Genomic DNA, 13,615 nt, shown 5'->3' with positions numbered 1-13,615 from the left:
CTGTTTGAGCCTACAGAGATTTTTCCCTTTGCTTTTTAATTTAGCACCACCATGTGTCATACTAATTTTATGAACACAAGTGATACTAAATTTTAAAATATATTTAGACTTCTGTACTTTTAGAAGTTATCAGAAAACTGAACAAAAGAACTAGTAAGTTAGCTACATTTCTGCTGGTTTCACTTAATGAACACTTGGATTGTTAAGAGTAGTAAATAAGGTAAAGCCTTGCTATTTTATGTATCCTTACCACATAAACTTGAGAGAATATTGGAACTTTTGTTTAAATACTAGTTTTTATTTGCAGTGTAAACTTTAGAATCCATATACACCCAAATAAAGTTTAAATTATTAAACAACTAATGAATTGTAATCAGATGTGTTTGTTGCACTATTATTTTAAACATGGACTATATATAATGTGGTATGAGTAGATGACATTTTTGTAATGCATTTGAGTTATATTTTCTTCCTTTATTGCCACCTTCTGATAATGAAGAAATTCTCCAGAGGGATGAGATACATGAAATCATCTTTTTTTAAAAGTTCGTTTGGGGAGAGGTGTTACAGTACTAAACTGTCCATTTGTTTTATATAAAGGCTTTGATATCTGTAATTTACCACTTACTGAATACTTAAATTACACAGAATAATGCCTGCATAGAATAAAATTTAAGTATGCAAGAGCCTTAAAGTGAAAAAAATGAATCTTCTGACTGCCTTAAAATATGACTAGCTCTCCACAGGCATACTAGTTACTTTCCATAGGGTCTTGTTCATTAAGTAATGCCTTAATAGTGTTAGTGTTTCTGAAGTACAGAACTCAAAGGGTCTTACAGAGCTTTCATTTTTACATAATGGAAATTTAACTGTTAAGTTTTAAAACCTGATAGTACATTAGTAGTTTAAGTACCTATTAATAGGATAATCTGGGTACACTGATAACATTCTACATATATGACTGTTACCATAAGTAATATTTTGTGGTTGTTTAAGGTTTTTTTATTGTTTGGTATAACAAATTATCCAAGAAGCTGGACTTTTTGTAACATAATCTCCAAGGACCAAGCTGCATATTTAAATACTATGAATGAAAAACAAGAGTTGTACAGTTTCAAAAACGGTTACTTTTTTGAGGGAATTTTTCAAGACAAAAAGCAAATACTTTGGTTCAAGCCTATAGGTAAATTCACTGAAAGATGTGAATATAGTTGTAAAACATTGCAATTGTTTCAATAAAAAGTATCCAGGCCAGTCATTTGTTTAATTACATTCACATTTTTATATTCACTTTGCCTTTCAAAGCAGGAATATTTTATAAAATTGAAAAAACTTAAAATTGTCAAGCTGGTGCTTAAGGATACAAAGTTTGATTTATACAAGTTTCATTTCAAAGGAAGGGACCCTAAAAAGAGGGGTGTGGGGGGTTTCTTAGGTCTGTTGATAAATTTATTGATGCGTTGTTGAGTCTTCCATATTTTCTGTAAATAATATACCTATACCTTACAATGTAATTTTGCTGTTTTCTGACAGAAAATTGATGAAATACTAATGTATTAAATTTATTTCATGATAAAAGTTTTCACCGATACTGTGAAATCTTTCCTTTTCTCGCCTTGAAAAATACCATACTGAGTACATCATTGTAGACATGGAGTGAGTGCAGATGCACATTACGGAAACTGCTTCTGGTCAGTTGTATTATGTAGAAACCAATAGATACACCAAATAAACTCTATGCACATCAAGTAATGGTTTTCACTTTTTTTTTTTTTTCCCCCAAAGATTTCTTTATTTGAGAGGGAGGAAAAGAAGCAAGCTCCCCCCGCACTGAGCAGGGAGCCCAATGCGGGGCTTGATCCCAGGACTCCAGGATTATGAACTGAGCCAAAGGTGGACACTTAACCAACTGAGCCACCCAGGCACCGCAGTTTTCATTTCTTTAAAGAAATAAGAATTTTAAGGTTATAATATGCCTTATAAAATCTAAGGCTATCAATAATCTGTTAGAATATTTCAATAAGATGAAATTAGTTTGATAATTAACATTAGCCTTATAATGCCTCTAACTATATCTTTAAAATACGTGTGGTTGAGGACTTTTCCCAGTGAATTTCTGGATTTAACCAAAATGCGCATTCTTAAAGAGTTCCAACAGGTTTCTTTTGTGAAGAAATTACTCAGAGTTACCCTTGGGAAAAGTGATGTTAACACCAAAAATCAATTATGTAAACAAAAAAAGTTTTAGTGCCAATGCAGACATTTCTCTCTGAATTCCCGTAACTTCTGAAAACTTCTAAGATCTGAGCATATAGGTAATACATAAGAGTAGAAGCAAGTTACATCAGAATATACCTACCAAAACTTTGAACATTTGGTTGATCTTACAGTTCTCTATTTAAAGATGACAGCAGTTGTATGGAGAAAGTAAGATCACAAATTAGCATTTCTTCATGGATAAAGAAAACTAGGCTTAAAAAATATTTAACAATAGGGGGTGCCAGGTGGGTCAGTTGGTTAAGTAACCCACTCTTGATTTCAGCTCAGGTCATGATCCCAGGGTCCTGGGATCAAGCCCCATGTTAAGCTCCCTGCTCCATAGAGAGTCTGCTTCAGGAGTCTCTCCCCTGCACCCCACCTCCGCTTTCTGTCTTAATATTTTTTTTAAAGTTTAAAAAAATATTTAATAAACCTTATCAAGAAGACGTGACTTCAAAACTATTTTCAACTGCTATTTTTTTATAATATTAGTAAACAATCCAGATCCATTTAGACAAAAGACCAATTTTTTTCTCAACAGTTTTTTTAGCTTCCCTATTAGATATTTGGGCAATTCAAGGATAAATTGATTAATGATAAAATGAGAAACGGTCAATTTTTTCATATTAGCTGGCTACAGTAAACAGTTTATTTTCTAAATCTTAACATTAAAAATTAAAAAGACTGAAAAAAAAAGATAACATCACCTTTTCTTGAACTGATCACCATTCTCTTCTAGCCTTTGTTCTGGAAAAATAGCTGCTGAGACAACTTTTACCTAGTTTTGCCTTAGATTTGTATTATACTTCTATCAAACTCTAAGAATGGTATTACGGAGTAAATGTCTCCCAAAATTTTGTATGTTAAACCTTGATTTGTAGTGTGATGGTATTTGATGATGCGGCCCCTTTAGGAAGGTCATTAGTGCTTAAAGGTGAAGCCCTCATGATAGTTTAGTGCCTTTGCAAGAAGAGACAAGAGAGCTTGCTTTTTTCTCTCTCTTCTGCTGCAGAGACACAGAAAATGACCATCTGCAAACCAAAAAGCGCGCCCACACCAAAACCAAATTAGCGGGCTCCCTTATCTTGGCCTTCCCAGCCTCCAGAAATTTGAGAAATATTTCTTGTCTAAACTTGCTATAACAGCCCAAGCTAAGACATGGGAAAAGAGAAGAAATGTAAATCCCCCTCCCTAAAATCTTAACTAGGACATTGGAAAATCCTGATGGGTCCACAAGATAATTGTATTTCTGAGCCACTGTGATTATAATAGCCATTACATATTGAAAAGTCTATTTATACTAAGCACTGTGTGATGTGATTTGCATTATTTCCATTTCCCAAAATAAATACTAAGGAAAATGGTATTATCCATATTATATAAAAAGGAATTTATTGTTCCAAGATATTCACCTACCTACTGGCCATACCCAGAAAATGTGATTTGTGTTTTGATCACTTCTCTGTCTTGATCTAATAGGTATTAATCACTGTTTAAGTACTAGGAATGATTTTCTTTCACTGAGGATTTAGTGGTTTATTGTAGTCCCTATCCAAATCCCTCCCCCATAACCCTAGGTTTTGTAACTAGCTCCTTTCAGTTAAAACTAAGTATTGGTTATCTGGAATGGGCTTGTCAGGGCAGCTGCTCAGTCCTACAAGATTGCCCCTCAAACCCTGCTTCAGGCACCAATCTGAAATCCAGGTTGTCACCTGTTATCCTGACTGACGAGCTCTAGATTAAGGGTTCCAAGGACCCTGGAACGAATCACTTGCTAGAATGGCTCACAGAACTCAGAGAAACATTTTACTTACTAGATTACTGGTTTATTATAAGAGGTCTTGAAGGTGAAGATAACACAGCATGTAAAATTTCTCATTGGCACAGTGCAAAATAAAGGACATGCTATTCTCTGTTCCATTCCAGTGTTCTAATTTACCACACGAGAATGAAATAATTCAAAATCTTGCTTTACCAAGGTCTCCTAATGGCAGTTTAATAAATCCATGTATGAAGCATCACTGATGGCATATGGCCAAAAAAGCCACCAGATGTCTCCCGCAGAACTGTCCCAGATTCCTTGGTCCATCTTGATCAGAAAGCAGAAGCACTTCACTCAAAATGCACTGTCCTCCCACCTCTGAGGAAGTTTTTTCTCTTCCCAGAATTTGCAATCCACTCTACTGACTGTGGGATCAGCTAGGAAAACGCTTCCCAGAAAGTGCACTTTAAAAAGTCTTGTTGACAGGCACCTGGTGGGCTCAGTTGATTAAGCATCTGCCTTTGCCTAAGGTCATGATCCTAGGGTCTTGGGATCAAGCCCCCACATCGGGCTCCCTACTCAGCAGGAAGCCTGCTTCTCCCTCTCCCACTCCCCCTGCTTGTATTCCCCCTCTCACCATCCTCTCTCTCTCAAATAAATAAACTCTTAAAAACATAAAATGAAATTAAAAAATAAATAAAATTCTTGTTGATAAGTTTGATATAGGGATTGGATTAATCAAGTATCCAAAATATTTTTTTTCTATTTTTTAAAGATTTTATTTATTTATTTGACAGAGCAAGTGAGAGAGCACAAGTGGGAGCAGCAGAGGAAAAGGGAGAAGCAGGTCACCCCACTGAGCAGGGAGCCTGATGCAGGGCTCAATCCCAGGACCCTGGGATCATGACCTGAGCAGAAGGCAGACCCTTAATGACTGAGCCACCCAAGCACCCCTTTCCTTATCTTTTGGCACAATTTCACCCCTGTAGTTTTAAATATCCCCTTTGCTCAAGAATTGGCAAGTAGGAAGAAGAGATTTCCACAGCAATTTATTGTTTTATAACTTTTTCAGGAAGACAATTTACATATTTAAAACATCCTCAATCACTGAAAAGGCATTATCAGGCATTATCACTTTAAATCACTGACATTTTACTAGCAACGTTATGAGCACCTACATAACTAAAATTTTTTCCTCTTACTTTTTTTTAAATAACACTGATGAACTAGTGGAAGCAATTTCCCTTCTTTGTGAAGCCTGTGAGTGTCAGTTGCACCGCCAATAAAAGTTCCATTGATAAATATTCTTGGTACCTGTTGGATAAACAAAAGATCAGGTGTCACTCTACCGTCAGAAGTATAAGACCTTTCACATAATAATAATGGATGCTCATACTCTGGGTACTTTTATGGGCCAGGCAGCAGACTAAGCTCTTTCACAAAATACTTAAATCTTTAAAACCCTTGAGGTAGGTACTAATTTTAACATTATTTTGGAGGGAAATGAGGCATAGGAACTTGCCCCAAATCACAATGAGAGCAAATGACAGAGCTAGGACTTCAATCCAGGGCAGTCTGACACTCAAGCCTTTCCTTCTAACTGCTATGGCACATAAAAGGTGAAATAACACAGTCTGTAATTATTATTTATAAACACCTTCCAGGCATACACAAACAAGAAGGAAAATGGCAATATTATGTATTTTCCCGACAATGCATTTCACTGAACAAATGCCTATGATTGGACAAATTTCAGAAATCTAAAAACATGAAGAACTAAAGCACTCCTATTAGCACAGCAGCTGAAGACTGACCCATGGTCTGTACTGTTTAAGTAAGGGGAGAAAGGATTTCATCTTGAGAAAAGCTCCAGGAGGATCTTCAAATTTCACAGGCAAGCACTCATGACAACACCATCACCCCACCCCCCTAGTCAAAACATACACACACACACACACACACACACACAAATATGGCAAGAATAAAAATAAAATAATGAATTCTGCTGTTTCTCAGTCTCTGAATCTTGGTCCCAGATCTGCCATTTCTTTATCCAAAAAAGATTCTCAGAGGATGAGACAGAGAATGCTTGGCTCACTTTACATAACATAAGGGCCTAGGCCAGTAGGTGACCCAGGTACCATTTATTTGGAGGAAAAACACAATAGAGGATACACTCACAGTTCTTTCACCAGTCATTTTGTAGAGAGCATCTTGAAATTGACTTCCATATTCAAGCATGTCCAATTCCACCACTTTATACTTAACATTCATGTCATGGAAAAGTTTTTTTGCCATTGTACAGTAAGAACAAGATGTTTTTGAGAAAATCACCACACAATTATCAGAAATTGTTTCCTGAAGTCAAACAAACAAAAAAATTTTTTTAACTCTAGACATTACCTTCTGGGAAGAAACCATTATAGTGGAAAGGGAGACTCATTTGGAGACTCATGATTCAGTGCTCAAATTAAGTCTCCATCATCTATTTTCTCATTTGCAGATTGAGAATATTATTTAAAAGGGATGTTTTTAGGGGAAAAAAATGGGTTATAACACAGGCAAAGTTAGCATGGAGCGATAACAACAATAATCATAGCCAATTCATATACAGCAAACATCTCTGTATGCCAGACACAATTCTTAACATCTAATCTTTACCAGCTCATGTAAACCTATAATCCTAAGACAGGTCATATTATTATATCTACTTTACAGATGGGGAAAGTGAGGCACAGATGGGGAAAGTGAGGCACAGATGGGGAAAGTGAAGAAGGTAGTGACTTAGTCATAGTTCTCACCTAATAAGACCTGGAAAGCTGAGATTTGAGCCCAGGCAAGTCTGATTCTACAGACCAGGCACTTAACCCTGTTACACTGCCTCTTAAATACTCAGTAGGTGTTCAGGAGCTAACTCCTTACCTTCCTTTACTTTTAATGGTGAGGACTGATAATATGAGTTCCATTTAAAATGTAAAGCTTTCACTGATCCAGGTACAAAAACAATTTACCCCTCAACTTTCACTCCTTCCTTTGTATCTTTATAGTTTAAAAAAAACTATCATTGTCATGACAGTATTGATAAGGCATTCTTATATTCTTGTTCCTGGAAAAGCTACTATCAGAAATGCTGATTCAAAGGGTTTCAGGCAGAAGTCAAAAGCTTTTTATTTTTTTTTTTATTTTTTATTTTTTTTTAACTTCCCAGAGGAGTCTAGTATCAGCCTCGTTTGGAAACTACTCTCCAGGCCTTTATCACAAAGACCATGAGATTTTCCTATGCATCTATATGCCTGTGAAGTTTGTTTTCTTTTTTGTTTCTAAATACATGAATGTCCAGATCCTTCAAGGGATTCTGAATAGATAAGTCTAGCACCCAAGCATCTATATTGTTCTTATGTGGGTCATAAGCAAAACCTTCAAGATGAAAGCCAAAAATCAGAAAGTAGAGTACCAAGGCAAAGTAATTCTAAGGTTACATGCAGGGCACCGGGGTGGCTCAGTAGGTTAAAGCCTCTGCCTTCGGCTCAGGTCATGATCTCAGGGTCCTGGGATCGAGCCCCACATCTGGCTCTCTGCTCAGCAGGGAGCCTGCTTCCCTTCCTCTCTCTGCCTACTTGTGATCTCTGTCAAATAAATAAATAAAATCTTAAAAAAAAAAAAAAAAAAAAAAACACCCCACCAATGAAGAGATTCCAAAGTGAGTTGAAACTCAAGATAACAGGCCAGAGTGTCTCAAACAACCCTCCTCATCTCCCTCAGGCTCAACCTAGCTAAATTTTCATCATTTTGTATTCTCACTTTAAGAAGGAACCCTCACGGGGCGCCTGGGTGGCTCAGTGGGTTAAAGCCGCTGCCTTCGGCTCAGGTCATGATCCCGGGGTCCTGGGATCGAGCCCCACATCGGGCTCTCTGCTCAGCGGGGAGCCTGCTTCCCTTCCTTTCTCTCTGCCTGCCTCTCTGCCTGCTTGTGATCTGTCTGTCAAATAAATAAATAACATCTTTAAAAAAAAAAAAAAAGGAACCCTCACAACAGGTTTCTAGCATTGCTATTACATTCATCAGCTGTGAGTGAATACTTTTTTAGCCAAATAAATTAAAGGCAGAAATGTTATCTATGTTGTCATGGCTGGTGATGAGGAACAAAGAAAGAAAAACATGAGTGTGTCTTCTGGACCTCGAGGGAAGAAATGCATAGAAGAGAAGGTTTTCTGAGGCAGAATTAACTGCGTTTTGCAGTGAAAGAGAGGAAAACAGTACAAAGCAGCGAATGGTGTCGCTAAGAGGATCATTTATAAAGTAACTACAGCACGCTCAGTTCTGTGTTGGGGGAGAAAGCTGTGAAGCAGCTTCCCAGGCCAAAATCAAACAGTATCCCTGGCGAAGGGCAGCCTGACTGGTATCAACAGGAGACGGAGGTAGGTCTGAGGGAAAGGAGGAGCTAACCTCACAGACCCAACTTAGAGGGAGTAAAGACTCCATTAATAATAAACCTCATAAATTTTGGCTACCAATATGATCTAGAACTTTTCTGTCACATGGAGTATTTTGATAGCACATTTTAAAGTATATATTTAGTAATTCATTTGCCAAACTATGTCAGGTTGGATATTGAATATGCATATTAAATGTGTAAAACACAATTCTTTTTCTACAGAGGAAACTTTTTTCCTATGTCTCCCACATCACTCACTTGAATCTGATTCACAGGAGCAGTTGCTGACTTCCCCAAAGATGATGATGTGCTGTTCCCCATCCTAAAAAGAATTTTAAAAGGCAGTGCAGCTTTAAACATTAAAGATAATCATTAATGATAATATAGAAATGAGATCCATTTAATGAAAACCTGATATGCAAATATATACCCAAATCTATGAAACAGAAAAAAAGAGTTTTACTTATTACTAGTACAATACCAGTTTAGGGGCGCCAGGGTGGCTCAGTGGGTTGAGCCTCTGCCTTCAGCTCAGGTCATGATCTCAGGGTTCTAGGATTGAGTTCTGTGTCTGGCTCTCTGCTCAGGAGGGAGCCTGCTTCTCCCTTTCTCTCTCTCTCTCTGCCTGCCTCTCTCTGATCTCTGTCTGTCAAATAAATAAATAAATAAAATCTTAAAAAAAAAAAATACCAGTTTACAAAGTACTTGTTTACAAAAACCAAAAGGGACTTTTGTGCTTCTCTAGCCTACCAATGTCCTTAATTATTTGGTGAAACCATATTAACCTAGTGTAAAGCCTGGCACACTCTTATTTCTGAATACCAAATTTCAAACAGACTGTCCTAATGACTGACCTTGACCTGACCATTAGTTTTTCAAAAGTTTTCATTTTTATATTAAAATATGCCAAATCTCCATGAACACTTTGACACAGAGAACCTACAAAATTTCAAAAATTTTAAGGAAACTAAGGTATGTCAACCACAACACTCATAGATCCAAGTTTCCCAATCTGTAAAGTAGGACCAACAGTCACTCCCACCTCAAAGGGTTTTATGAAGATTAAATGAATTGATAGAAAAATAATAATAATAAAAAATAAAAATAAATAAATGAATTGATAGAAAGCAGAACAGTGCCTTGATCACAGTAAATGTTCAATAACATTTAACACTATTATTATCATTTCCTGATTACATGGACCCTCTAGGTATGTATTATTTAAAACCCAGCTGTTGGGAGCTTGTAAAAGGAGGCATTCATTGTAACAGGAATATATTCACTAAAATATTGACCAGTTTTATATCATCAAATCTCTCTCCCTACTCCTAGAACTTTTCCCCATCCACTTTATCTTTCTTGATCAGCCAGGACCTATTGCCTTGTCCCAACCATATACAACATCCTGATGTAAACTAGTTAGAGAAAAATTACAAATCTTCAAAAAGAATCATAGAATATGGGCTTCAAAAGAGAATTTCTCGAATACCTAAAGATTAAGAGAATAAGATAACTGAAGTTTCAAATATTTTAAAAAATAGTCTCCTCACGATTATGTTCCAAATTCAAGTTTTGACAGAAAAACTTCTCCTTCCAAACACTTCATTCATTCGAGAGCATTTAAAATTTAAATGTTGGGGGCAGCTAGCTGGCATAGTTGGTATAGCATGTGATTCTTGGTCTCAGGACTATGAATTTAAGCGCCACAGTGGGGCTTACTTAAAAAAAATAATAATAATTTGGGACGCCTGGGTAGCTCAGTTGGTTAAGCAGCTGCCTTCGGCTCAGGTCATGATCCCAGCGTTCTGGGATCGAGTCCCACATCGGGCTCCTTGCTCATCGGGGAGCCTGCTTCTTCCTCTGCCTCTGCCTGCCATTCTGTCTGCCTGTGCTTGCTCTCTCTCCCTCTCTCTCTCTGACAAATAAATAAATAAAATCTAAAAAATAAATAAATAAATAATAAGAATAATTAAATGGATTTTTTACATTTTATCCTTGGATGATGAGTGGCTGATCTACATAGCCATGCCCACACACTTAGAATAAGATTGCCTGTAACAAACATGACCTTCAGTAATTACAAAGAGAAGAGGGAACTACTCCAATGGAACATTATAACATTAGAACTCCCCAATGTTTACAATCTACTATTCCTTGCTTCCCAATAGTTAGCAAGGAAATCTTTAAAACAAAAAGGGCCTGGGTACTTATCTCAAGAAGAGATTAGGAATAGCATGCTAGGGAGAGTGCAACCAATTTAGATGGAGGGTAGATGATGTGAGTTAAACAAAAAGCAGGCTCAGTTCCTGGAGCATAAACCAAAAAAAAAAAAAAAAAAATTAATCAATGGGCATGGCCTGGACCTAAGAAGGTGCTTTGGTGTAATAAATCAGCAGCCTATCTGGCTTATCAACTAAGAAAACAAGTCCTGTTCATCTCTGGTCCAGCATCTAACCGTCATCCCCAAACTGCCTACCACAGTATTTCGTATTGAAGCAGGAGTTCCAGTAAAACCTTCATGCCCAAGTTATCTTGGGGAGTGAGAGGAGGTCGGAGGTGGATCTGAAATATCACCCCCCACCCTCCCAAATAAAAGTTTCTGGAAAGCACCTTTCTCCTTCAATCTGGCTGAGCTTGGCAAAAGTTACTACCTAGTAAGGAAAGAGACGTCAACAGAGAAATGCACAAGAACCGTTTTACTTCAACACTGATGCACCCATTAGCCATGCCACATTCATGGAGCGCCTGCTATATACTAAGTAGGCGAAAGGCTAAATGTCCCAGGGATGCACATCATTGGAAAAACACATCAGGGGCTCAAGGACACTCAGTCAAATAGTTAACACCACGTAGTCAGCACCTTCATGGACTGGGTCACCTACTCAGAACAGAAAGGTAATCAACAGTTCCTACAGTCTGGCAGAACTGATCAGAGTTACCAAACCAAGTAGGAAGGAAGAGATTCCAACACAGAGGGATGGGTGCGCAGTGGCAGGCAAAGATACTGAAACTGTCAGAACCACCATGGAGCACCGGCTCGGGCCCAAGGGCCGCACAGCCATCAGCCCAGGGCGGGGGTCCTCCACCGCAGGCCTGGTCCTGGAGGCCGGGAAGCACAGGGAAAGCAATCCTCGGTCTAGCCAGAGGCAACATCTACATGAGTAAGTCACAGTCCCCATCCTCAAAGACTGGACCCTTTAGTAGGAAGCTCCCCCTTCACTTCCTGCAGGAGGGTTGCCAGGTTTAGCAAATAAAAATGCAGAACGATCGATTACATTAGAACTTCACATAAAAAGCGAGTAACTGCCGAGTCTAAATATAATCCGCGCAATATTTCGGATAAACTAAGACTAAAAATTAATCGCTGTTTATCTGAAATCCCAATTTATTAGACGGGGCGGGGGGGGCGGGAGGTTCCAAGCTCCCCCAATACCACAACTCGGGTGTTTTCGATGGAAGAGTCACACGATCCGTAAGAAGGCACTACGGCTTAGGGCATCATTCACCGCCTACACTGCCCGGGCTCCAGCCGCCCTCCGAGGACCCACCCGGCGCCGGGGAAAGAGGCGCCCGCGCCCACGGCTCGGTCCAGACCCTTGCGAGGCCTCCGCGCCACGCCGAACCCCCCGTGCCCTGCCCGCTGCGCCCCGTACCCAGAGGCCGCAGCTCCCACTACCCCGCCGAACCGGCCCGCCGAGCAGCTCCCGCTCCGAACCAGCCTCGTCCCCCGCAGGGCAGCGCGGCACCAAGACATGGTCCGAGCGCCCGGACGCAGCGAGCCGAAAGGGTGCGACCGCGGCTGGAGAAAGCCCGCCTCCGCCGGCCGGCTCTGCCTCCGCACGCCCGGCCCCTGCGCGGCCGGTCCCGCCTCTCCCTGCCTCTCCCCGCCCCCCGGGGCTGCCCGAGCCGCAGCCGGTCTCCTCGTCGAGAACGCGTGAGTCCTCCCGACGCAGGCGGCCCGGCGGCCGGAGCGCGCAGAGCAGGTGTGCGGGGAGAATGCGGCACACGAGTGGTTAAACTGCCGTCCCGGCCTACGCGGACGCCTCACCTGCTGCCTTCGAGGTCTCGGCCCAGCCCCGCTCCTGTCTTTAGGGGTTAGGGACGCGCATAAAGGCCCACGGGCCGGTGGAAACGACGCGTGGGGACTGTGGCCGACATTCTGGCGAAACGGAGAAAAAAAATGTCCGAAAGAAAGACTCGAAATGCCTGGGATGTTTACATGAAGGTAGTAGCGTCATCACAACTTCCGGTCAGACAGGTGTTTCTGCCGGTGAAGTAAGAGCCTAACTATGTCATCTTAAAATTAGGCTGCTGATCCACAGCCCGTATAAATCGTGGGATTATTAGATTTTACATCCAGAATTAAAAGAAAAAAGTAATCCAACGTAGAACATTCCTTCCAAAGAAAACAAAATTTGTGTTTATAAATGAAAATGAAATTAGAAAATAAAACTTGAACTGGCCCGGAGGTGTTTTGCCATGGCTGTGAAAATAGCTGAGTGCTAAGGACAACATTATGGCACTCGTGGTAATGACAGGGCTTTGTGCGTCACTATATAAGAAGGGGGTGTAGGTCTTTATTTATTTACTGAAGACATTGAAATCTATTTGTTAAGGTCAGAGGGCAAATATGGTATTTTTAAAATTCTAAACAATTATTAGAACAATCCAGACCTTTTTCAATCCTTCATATTCAACTAGCTAAATTTAAGATTCGCGTTACCAGGTTACAAAATTAGAACGTCTTGTTTCTGATGGGGTTTTTTCCCCCCTATTTTCAAGTGAGTTGTTTCATAACTTCATAAACGGATGAAAGTTAGTTACAAAAACAAATACCCCAAAAGGTGTGAAGTCACTCTTCATAAATCCAAAATTAAAAATTTAAGATATGTAATCTGTAGTGTTGTGGGGTTTGGTTTTGTTTTGAATCAAAGATAGCTATTTAGGAAATTTACTGTGGGATTTTTTTTTAAATTTTATTTATTTATTTATCTGACAGAGATCACAAGTAGACAGAGAGGCAGGCAGAGAGAGAGGGAGAAGCAGACTTACCGCTGAGCTGAGAGCCCAATGCAAGACTCGACCCCAGGACCCTGAGATCATGACCTGACCCAAAGGCAGAGGCTTAACCCTCTGAGCCACCCAGGCGCCCCTATTTT

General features: G+C 39.7%; 1 protein-coding gene across 2 annotated transcripts; it reads right to left on the bottom strand.

Annotated features, from left to right (window-relative positions):
- Nucleotides 1-5,056: 5,056 nt before the first annotated feature.
- Nucleotides 5,057-12,635, bottom strand: LOC111151033 (glutaredoxin 2). Of its 2 annotated transcripts, none has more exons than XM_022508746.1 (4): nt 12,505-12,635; nt 8,715-8,778; nt 6,203-6,379; nt 5,057-5,335 (listed from the first exon to the last, which is right to left on the bottom strand). In XM_022508746.1, the coding sequence occupies exons 2-4, from the start codon at nt 8,775-8,777 to the stop codon at nt 5,204-5,206; spliced, it is 372 nt and encodes a 123-aa protein (XP_022364454.1). In that variant the 5' UTR covers nt 8,778; nt 12,505-12,635; the 3' UTR covers nt 5,057-5,203. The 2 variants fall into 2 exon arrangements, with proteins under 2 accessions (XP_022364454.1, XP_022364453.1); XM_022508745.1 differs by lacking the exon at nt 12,505-12,635 and adding an exon at nt 12,110-12,264.
- Nucleotides 12,636-13,615: the final 980 nt, after the last annotated feature.

Source organism: Enhydra lutris, unplaced genomic scaffold, assembly GCF_002288905.1.
Source record: "Enhydra lutris kenyoni isolate GAN:26980312 unplaced genomic scaffold, ASM228890v2 scaffoldscaffold25, whole genome shotgun sequence".
Taxonomy (NCBI): domain Eukaryota; kingdom Metazoa; phylum Chordata; class Mammalia; order Carnivora; family Mustelidae; genus Enhydra; species Enhydra lutris.
Note: the sequence above shows the minus strand (reverse complement) of the source record. Positions and strands in the feature narration are given on the sequence as shown.